We start from the raw sequence: 10,100 nt of genomic DNA on the forward strand, positions 1-10,100 counted from the left end.
CATGACAGGAGAGGCAAAGACACTTCTGAGTCAGGACTGGTGATCTTTAACTGGTACACCCAGAGCCTATTTTCAGTATTTTCCATGCATCTCCTTCGTCCTATCCCCTTTTTTCACAAGTAGAAAAGGGATGTATTTGAGTTTCATGACATCAGTAGCATGTTCTGAGCTGTGATGATGGCAAAACAACATGCTATAAAAATGCTAATGCTATCAGGCTCCCTCTTGCAGTAAGGAGATGTAGAAACAATCCCTGTTGGCCCATTGAGAATTGGATATAGCTACTATAAATCGATAGTCCCAGATGGAACTCATATCCTATTGCACAATTTCTTTGTTAGCGTAAGAGAGCCTGGATGTTAAATCTTGCCTTTCATGTTCATCTTGTCTACTAATCAATTGGCACTACAATATCTTAGGCAGGATTTTAATTAAGTCGGAAGGAAATTAAATATTTGTGTTTGAGTTGCAGATATTTTCCTGAGCTTGTTTCTAAGGAATATCTTAGACTGTATTGTCAAAATCATTCTAATTGCTTTCCAAGTTCATAATTTGTATCGGTATTGTTCACTAGCTAACTTTGTAAATAGACCTGCCCCATGTCATTTGTATGTTGTTGTGTTATTGGCTAGATAAGTGGAGGAAAATGTCTGTAAGGCTGTCTGCACTTACAGCATCATGTCGAGTACGTACACTGCATGCCCCCCCAGCATGGGTATAAATAGCAATGAAGACAGTGACGCACTGCTTAGGCGAACAAAGACATGCCAGAACTTTAGGGTTTGTGTATATATATGTGTCTCTTAATGTCCAGGCCATGCCTCCCCTATCTACACTGGAATTTTTAGCAGTGCAGCATCCTGCTGCCTCCCCACTGTTGAGCCTTTCCCTGTTGCAGAGAGAGGCTCCAGTAGCAGGGAAAGGCACTGGTGGGACAAGGCAGCAGGGAAAGGGTCTGGCAGCTCCCTGCTACTGGAGCATTTCTCTGCTGCAGTGAAATTCTCCTGCAGATTTCCACTGCCAGAGCCTCTCCCTGCTGAAGAAGTCCTTCACTGCCACATGTTGCTATGTATTGCAGTGTGGATATAGCCACAGTGGAAAGCACGCATGTAGCTACGCTTATACTACCTGCCACCACAAGTGTATAGAAGGGCATAGAGACATAATCAGGCAGTTTCTAACAGTTGTGTTGCAAGTGAGTTCAAACTATAGTTGGTAATTAGAATGTCTTCATGCATTATGCTGTCACTGCTGTAAATTATTCCCAGAAGTCATGTCATACATTTGAATGATTTCGCTTTCATAGATGGGCTGTATTGACATGTAATATTCACCTGTTGAAGAGAAATAATGTGTGTGTAAACTATGCAGCACCTGGTTTGAAGTGTTATTTAAGGGAACAGGCCTGTCGTGTGCTTATGTGAGTAGGCTGTTTAATGTCCCTAAGTCCTCTGTGATAAAATATTTTAGTAGATCCATGATAAAATGTTTCTTGGTAAAAAATAAATGTTCAAAATGGCTGGAGGGGGTGGGTGAGGAAATCACTGAAATTGCATTTAACCAGCTTTAGATCCTTAATGTTCAGATTGTTATTGCCTAACAAAACTCTAAATGCAAAATAGTTGCAGATACAGTGTAAATGCACCCTTGCCTGGAGCAGATAACTGAATTTATCTTAAGTAATTTAGTCATTTTAGTCTTGGATCTGCAACTGACTCAATTGCTGTTTCTTCAGGCTGCATGAAAGCATTTAGTTTAAACTTGCAGCTCAAAGTAAAGGCTTGATCCTACAACTCTTACTTGCATTAGTAGTCATTACTTGTGCAAATTGTTTCTATTTACTTCCAGGCACACACTGATTCCAGTGAGTGTGACTACTCATGTGAATAAGGGTTATAGGACCAGGCTCTATGTTCAATATCTCTGATCCTATTTGATCTCGACAGAGTTAGCCAAAAACTGTTTTCCCTTCACAACACGCATCACTCATTAAAAAGCACAAGCAAGCATCAGCAATATGGGTTGTGCTGGAGGAAACTTGTGCTGTAACTGAAATGCCTAGCTACACAGAAAGAGGAGCTACAAAGTAAACTAGTGTGATACCACTGCTTAATTTTAAAACTTGCTGTGAATGAAGAAGATAAAGAGCCAAAGGACCTAGAGGGTCTGTCTCTTACTCTTTACCCAGGCAAATGCCCACTGCATTCATTGTTTCAAGCATGGCATTAACTTAATCCTACTGTAATATTTGCATAGGCATTTGCCTCATTTGTCCCGAAACAAATAATTATAACCTGTGTTTAAAAAGGGCTGAGATTAATGATCTCCAGTGTTTTTACGTTGCTGCCTTGCACACACAATGCTTAATTCAAGCAGACAGGTATTTTTGGCACTTGGCAAAGACAACATGCTCTGTTAATGCTTCCTGCTCTTGCAATGAGGTAGGAAAGAGCAACGAGCCACTGGCATTTTCAGAACGATGGTCAGGTGTAGATGTAAAATGGAAAAAGGTATATTTCTGCTATGCAGCCTTTAATGTACTGTGATTATGTATTGGGTATTATAGAAGTGTGCGGGAATGATTGTGAAAGTGACTGTTTACAAAACAAAACTTTTTTCCTACTGCTCTTCTCCGCTCCTCTGTGTCTTATCTGCTGAAAAAATTGAGTTTTATTACTTTGGATAATGCAGAGGTAACATAGCAGCCAAGTTCTGCTTGTGGAATATTTATTGTAACTATGTGGTATGAGGTAGAAATGTATTCTCCAGCACTGGAAAACTGTATTCAGGATTTGAAAAGCAGTTAGAACAATCTTGTTTTGACTGATACTTTAGCAGATTTGGGCGCTTGAATGTAAAACCCATAATCCCTTAAATCCTTACTCATGCAGGTAGTCCCAATTAAATCAGTGGGCCAACTCATGTGATTCTTTGCCCTGGACATGAGTCATTAACAAAATATAAATATGGACCCCATAGATGTCACTATCATTAACTTTTTCTACCAAAACCATGCTTTAGCCCTTTGTACTTGATTGATTGTTGCATGACTCTTACTGTTTCTGTTTTATATCTAGTAATTTTATTTATTTATTTAATGGCTAGTAATTGGGGCCATTAGAATTTTGTGCTATTTCCATACCAAGAATCTTTCAGGGTTGTGATATCTGGGCTTTTAGTGATTCTATGTAATCAGTCGGATGTTGGCTGTGGAATTCCACAGTTTTGGCCATGTCTAGACCTCTGGCTAGGCAGACAGCTTGTAACAATTATTTATGCAGTAAATTTGTGTGTTCAAGGTGCCGTACAATAGTCTCCTTTGCATAGTAAAGTGAAATAAAATGCATTCTTAAAAAAAAAGGGGGGGGGGGGCCAAAAACAATCTCCACCCCCAAGATTCTCTTGTGACAAAGTAATGGATGCTCAGGATATTTAGTTATTCAAGTACTGCAGTGACTAAATCCAAATATACAAGTATTAGTTAGACTGTCTCCAAAGGCTCTCTTTCCTTCATTAATGATATTTGAAATGTATATACTGCCATCATTACCAAACTGATTGCTCCATTTATAAACCAGGGAGAACTTCATCCACTGACAGCAGTGGAGCCACTTCTGGCATGACACTAGTGACCATTATTTAAATAGCTGTAAAATATCAATTCACAAACAGATGAAAGGAATGTATTTCTGTAGCTAGAAAAAGTCTCAATAGCTGAGCAAAGTGTTGATAGGAAATAAAAACCTAACCGTTCAAATACAGATGGGGTCTTGACTGAATGGTAGGACTAGCAATAGTTTTGGACCATGTCAGCATTACTTGTGGATCTTGTGACACTTTGACTTTTTGCCAGAATGTTTCCGCTCTGCTTTTCAGAGGCATTACGTTACCTGTGCATTAGAACAGTGGTCTCAAAAGTGGGGTGAGCAAGATCATCCCTGGGGGTGCACGGCAGGAGGCGCACCGCCCAAGGAGCGCTGTTGGCACAGCGGCTGCAGCGCTCCCGCACCTTTGATTCTTTGGCGGCATCTCCTCTTCTTCCTTTTTTTTTTTTTTTTTTTTTTTTTTGCGCTTCCCTAGAGCTGGCCTGGGGGTGCGCCATCCAAAAAGTTTGGAGACAACTGCATTAGAACCCCTTGGCATCAAGGACATACTGCTGAAATCCTTACTTGGGCAAAATGCACACTAAATTCATATCTAGTGTTGCCTGGGTAGACGGTGGTATTGGGACTGTAATGCCAATAGGTGTTAGATTTTTAATGCTGCACATAATTGCAATGGATGTAGATCTAAGAGATTCAGTGCCAACTGCAACATACTTCATGATAAAACTTCTATTGTAAATTGTTTTGTCCAACTATTATTACTTAGATTTTTTTTTTTTCAACACTATGACAAAGCCAGTGTAATAAGTCAAAATAGCTTCATGGACAACAGCCAGAGCGACTGAGACTTATTTGAAGGTAGGGGTGGTGACTGTATGCTGTGTTGCAGGGTAGTTACCACAGAGATATTTGTATAGAATTTCTATGTGGCTGTCATTTTAGGAGATTTATAGTAATCAATAAATACACTGGAGGGTAGGGATAGGATATAGAGGGCCTAGACAGATTAGAGGATTGGGCCAAAAGAAATCTGATGAGGTTCAACAAGGACAAGTGCAGAGTCCTGCACTTAGGACGGAAGAATCCCATGCACCGCTACAGACTAGGGACCGAATGGCTAGGCAGCAGTTCTGCAGAAAAGGACCTAGGGGTTACAGTGGACGAGAAGCTGGATATGAGTCAACAGTGTGCCCTTGTTGCCAAGAAGGCCAGTGGCATTTTGGGTTGTATAAGTAGGGGCACTGCCAGCAGATCGAGGGACATGATTGTTCCCCTCTGTTCGACATTGGTGAGGCCTCATCTGGAATACTGTGTCCAGTTTTGGGCCCCACACTACAAGAAGGATGTGGAAAAATTGGAAAACGTCCAGCGGAGGGCAACAAAAATGATTAGGGGACTGGAACACATGACTTATGAGGAGAGGCTGATGAGGGAACTGGGATTGTTTAGTCTGCGGAAGAGAAGAATGAGGGGGCATTTGATAGCTGCTTTCAACTACCTGAAAGGGTGTTCCAAAGAGGATGGATCTAGACTGTTCTCAGTGGTAGCTGATGACAGCACAAGGAGTAATGGTCTCAAGTTGCAGTGGGGGAGGTTTAGGTTGGATATTAGGAAAAACTTTTTCACTAGGAGGGTGGTGAAACACTGGAATGTGTTACCTAGGGAGGTGGTGGAATCTCCTTCCTTAGAAGTTTTTTAAGGTCAGGCTTGACAAAGCCCTGTCTGGGATGATTTAGTTGGGGATTGGCCCTGCTTTGAGCAGGGGGTTGGACTAGATGACCTCCTGAGGTCCCTTCCAACCCTGATATTCTATGATGATCTCTAGTTCTCTTTGTAGCCTAGTCTTTAAATTATGCATCTGCCATTTAGGTAATTGTAACTTCCTCTGCTCATATGCATTTTAAGACTTGCAAAAATTGGTTCCATGAGTTGTCTGTGAGCATTGACATTCCCAATTAGAATGGAGCAAGTAATTCATAAGGAATGTTATTCAACAAATATATTTGTCTGTTCACATATTCTGATGAGAAAAGTTACAATCTGCTCAAAATTATTTGCTGAGTTACTTCTTCAAACAATTCTTTGTATGTAACTCAATTGTGGCAGTTTGTTACAAGTATGAGCTGTTTTGACTGGATACAGAGGACCTATAATGTGCTCCTGTTCCCAATTAGCTCAGTATCTTAGCATCCCTTGCACAGGGCATATTCTCACTAGCATGAATTTAAAATCTGTGAGAAATAGGAATAGCTTGTTACTGTTAGCTATTTCTGTGGATATTCCTGCTGGTAAACGTGTTAAGATTAATATTTTAATTTGCTTTGAGTCTTAATTTTCTTCCAATAGTGCAGCAAAATACATTTTGAATATACTATGGGTTTTTTTGTTTCAGTATTTGCCAGCTTTAATAGTGACGTGAAGCTAAAATAGAGTGAGATCTACCACTTAATATCCAACACAAGATCAAGTTAGAAAGAAAATTTAAGACATACAGATGTCAGATCTAGCAAAATAGCTTGCTGCCTTAGGAAAGGTTTAGCTGTTCGAATGAAGTTTAAAAGAGCATCTCTGTGTGGTTTTGTGAAACCCCAGGGGAGGGGGAGCAGAGGCTACCTCAGTAAAAACTATGAAACTCATTGACTTTTTTTTTTTACAGCCACACCAAATATGTATTCAAACTCTTTTTTTTAACAAAAATTGGAAATCAGGCAATTTGGAAGGTGGTTTTATTTATTCTCTCCTCTAAAAATTTATTACCTTTCTCAGACAAGGGGTCTACTCATAGTTTGAAAGGCCTGTGTGTGTGTGTCTGCAATGGATACTATTTTAAATTAAAACTCAGCAGTTGCCACTCTGCATACTCAGTGTGTTGTTTAAAATAGAAGTTACTCTGATTGCTGCAGGTACCTAGGGTTTAATACCCCTTGGAGCAGATCCTCAACTGCTGTAAACTGACAATGGAACTTCTACAATTTTCACCAGTTGACTGTCTGCCCCATTGTATGTATTGCTTGTGTACTGTGTTAAGGAGGTATTATAACAGGATCCTCTTTCATCTACATGAGCTACAATTAAACAAACAAAAAAAGTGAAACAAAGTAAATTTTGAACGATCATTGGTTAACGCTAGAACAATGGGTCCTCAGGATTCCTTTTCAGAAACACAGTATAAGTCATACAGTACCTGTGCTCTGAATGAGCAGTATTAAGCCATGTCTAAACTAAATGTTAATGATTGTACTAACAGAATCCCATGAAAGTTAAATGCCTAATTTGAGAATATACACACTCCACTTATTATTTTCGAGACTGAGGGAGAGGGCAAAATAAGGTCACAGATTTGTGTGTAGCATCGGGGCAGCTTCTAGCTCCAGTAGCTCTAGTGCAGCGGTTCTCAAACTGTGGGTTGGGACCCCAAAGTGGGTCATGATCCCCTTTGAATGGGGTCGTCCGGGCTGGCTTAGACTTGCTGGGGGGGCTGAAACCCAAGGGCCAAAGCCCAAGGGCTTCAGTCCTGTGAGACAGGGCTCAGGTTACAGGCCCCCTTCCTAGGGCTGAAGCTCCCAAGCTTCAGCTTTGGCTCCCCAGAGCGGAGAGGATCAGATTTTGCCACCCCCCAAGGCAGTGGGCCTTGAGCAGGCTCAGGCTTCAGTTCCCCCCTCCTGGGGTTGTGAAGTAATTTTTGTTGTCAGAAGGGGGCGGGGGGGTCATGATGCAATGAAGTTTGAGAACCCCTGCTCTAATGGATAGGCAGCTAAGTTCTACTGTATGCTCTTTTGCTGCAGTTGAGCATCAGGGCCATACAATGATCAACCTTTATAAACTTTCCAGTCCTCTCAGATGAGGTTACCATAAAAACTGAGATGTTTACTGTAGGAAAACGGAAAACACAGCAAATAGGCTCTAATTCATCAAGGTACTGTGCCTAACTTCATGCATACAAGTAGTCTCACTGAAGTCTGAGACTGCCTCATAACAGCCCCATTTCCACAAGGAATTTAAAATTAAGGGCTTAAGTATGTGAGCAATCTTAGGAAAAATTGAGAAGACAAAATCAAAAGTAAAGGAAAAGGTGACTTGTGGAATTTACACGAATTGTTTTAATTCAAAAACAGCTTCAGTGGAAAAGAGCTTTTAAAATCAAATCTGTAGTTTCAACTGCATACATTGGGCAATTTTATTCCATGTACATGACTGTCTAGGTAAATGTTAATTCCATAAATATGGTGATAGTGATTTCTGTTCTTGCAGCATGCAGCTGGGGATGGGAATATTTAGCTTATTTTGAAACTCTCTAATATTACTACTTGAAAGATTAAAACAATATGTAGATAAAGGATGGCACTTTTGGCAGATATCAAGATTGTGTGCACAGCCTCTCTGAAAATACCATGTTACTTCTAAAAATTAAAACACTTTGAATAACAATATGCAGCTTTGCTCTCAACATAGACATTTTATAAGTTATTGACTGCTGACAGGTTGGTTTAATATACATCTTTTCTTTTCCTTCTAGAGAGAGGTTAACAGTTGGATGTTGCCAACTGGCACAGCTGGAATACACTATTACACAATGCAATGCATCTGTCCAAATGGAGGCCAAAAATAGGGGCTGGTTATGATACTACAATCAAATTCAGGTTTTGAGTTAGTGTTCTCTCCCCCCTTGAACTTCCCCTTCCTTAAATTGTACTCTTTTTTAAAAATAAAATGGAAAACTTTGTTAGAACAACCAAAATCTAGTCGTTTTCCTCTGTGCTGTTTAATTTACGCTTGAATCTACTTCCTGAATTAAATGTTTCTCCCCCTTGACTCAGCTAGCAACAGGAGTCCACCAGCAGTATTAATTGTTGGCATTCGTGTTAAATCTTGTCTTCCAGAGATGAACACTTAGCATACATCAACTATTTAGACCACTTTAATTTAAAAGTGCAAAAAATAAAGCGTGTTTTTCTATAGTATAGAAAACCGCCCTATAAACACCTCCCTTCTATCACAAACAAAGCAAGAAAACGGAGTGGTGCGAAACAGAGGTTCAAGACCAAATCTACAAAAGCTATTGTGCTCAAACACCTTTAAGTCCAAGCCTGAGGGAAAAATTTTTTTGGTCTGCCTAAAACATGACAGGCAAAATGGAGGAAAAAATAGATTTCACCAATTTAGAAAGATAGTTCAGTGATCAACTTAGTACCACTCAGACCAGTACATAGAGCAAAGGGCTGAGAATTTCCTGTCCTTAAGCAAAGAAGGTGTAGGTAAGATCTTAGTGTTTCTTATTAGGTGTATGAGTTAAACAGGTACTAACAAGTAAACTGCTTAAAAATTGCTTCCTCTCTAAATTAACTGGTTTTATTTACCCATAAGTGATTAGTAATTCTATTTGTCCTGTCCCTTACAGTAGAAATTTGGGTGGTTTTTACATAGTTATCTGAAAAAACCCAAAATGAACACACACACCTTTTCAACCTACCTTTATCTATAAAGGAACTTCTTTTCTACTGCTGGGCACCTACAAATGATTTCCCTTACTGCTGTTTGAATGTAATTATAACCTGATTGTTTCCTGAAACAGTTCACAGCTATTCAGTTTCTCTACAGCTAGTTACAATACTTCTACCCTTTAACACTACCTATTTGCTTGTACAGAGACCAGAGATACCTGTAAAACTGTTTCATTGATTTTTTTAAGAGCTTTATTGGAAGTATAACTCCTTAATAAATAGGGCTGTTCAAGATAGCACAATCTTCACTTTATGTAGCTGCAAATGGGTCCAATCTCTTAGAAAAGAGCAGGATGAGATTTTATTTGGGTCTTGATAAAGTTTGGCAAGCAAATTCTACCACCTTAGGGGGGAAAGGTTTCTTTTGTTCATGTTCTTATATACTATTCTATGTACTGAATTCACAAATGTCTCAGAAGCTGCCACAGTACAGGCTGAGTTGCAGAAAAATTGTTTTTAAAAATATCTTGCTGCCCTATTCTGATTGATCTAATGTGTACCCAGTATGCTTGGGGTAAAAAATTCAGGATTGTTCATGACATACTGTCAATGATGTTGTCCTCAAACACTCTGACAATTTCATTCTTCAAAGCAGCAGTGAAACTGGGTAGTGTGTCAGGAATGCATCACAGCATGTATTTTACATATACATACTTTTTTCCCCCAGGCCTGCTAAAAGTTAGATAGCTCTCAGTAATTTTCTGACCAGTTACTAAAACTGATTTAATATGGATGAAGGTCTGTCATTAGCCAACAATACCTAAGCAATGTTCAGTTCATGGGCATTATGATGTCTGGGTCCACCTCTCAAATATTCCACCATAGTTAGTTCTAGTGTGTGGAGTATCATTGCTGTACAGAGTTGGAAAGGAGTAAGACTGAAAAAAGCTGGGGGGTGCTCACTGTGGAACGTTAGACCTAAGCCTAGGCTAATTTAGTTGTATGGATCAGAACTTTAAAATGTAGTTAGAAAAACTTCAGTTACTCAGTTTTG

At 39.7% G+C, this 10,100-nt stretch overlaps 1 protein-coding gene across 3 annotated transcripts in view; it reads left to right on the plus strand.

Annotated features, from left to right (window-relative positions):
• Positions 1-8,334, plus strand: part of SWT1 (SWT1 RNA endoribonuclease homolog) — a 62,958-nt gene extending 54,624 nt beyond the window's left edge. For all 3 annotated transcript variants that reach the window (XM_074961133.1, XM_074961131.1, XM_074961132.1), the window contains exon 19: positions 8,122-8,334. In XM_074961133.1, coding sequence (XP_074817234.1) covers positions 8,122-8,227 — 106 coding nt within the window. In that variant the 3' untranslated portion in view covers positions 8,228-8,334. The remainder of the gene's footprint in view (positions 1-8,121) is intronic.
• Positions 8,335-10,100: the final 1,766 nt, after the last annotated feature.

This window comes from Natator depressus, chromosome 8, assembly GCF_965152275.1.
Source record: "Natator depressus isolate rNatDep1 chromosome 8, rNatDep2.hap1, whole genome shotgun sequence".
In the NCBI taxonomy this organism is placed as follows: Eukaryota; Metazoa; Chordata; order Testudines; family Cheloniidae; genus Natator; species Natator depressus.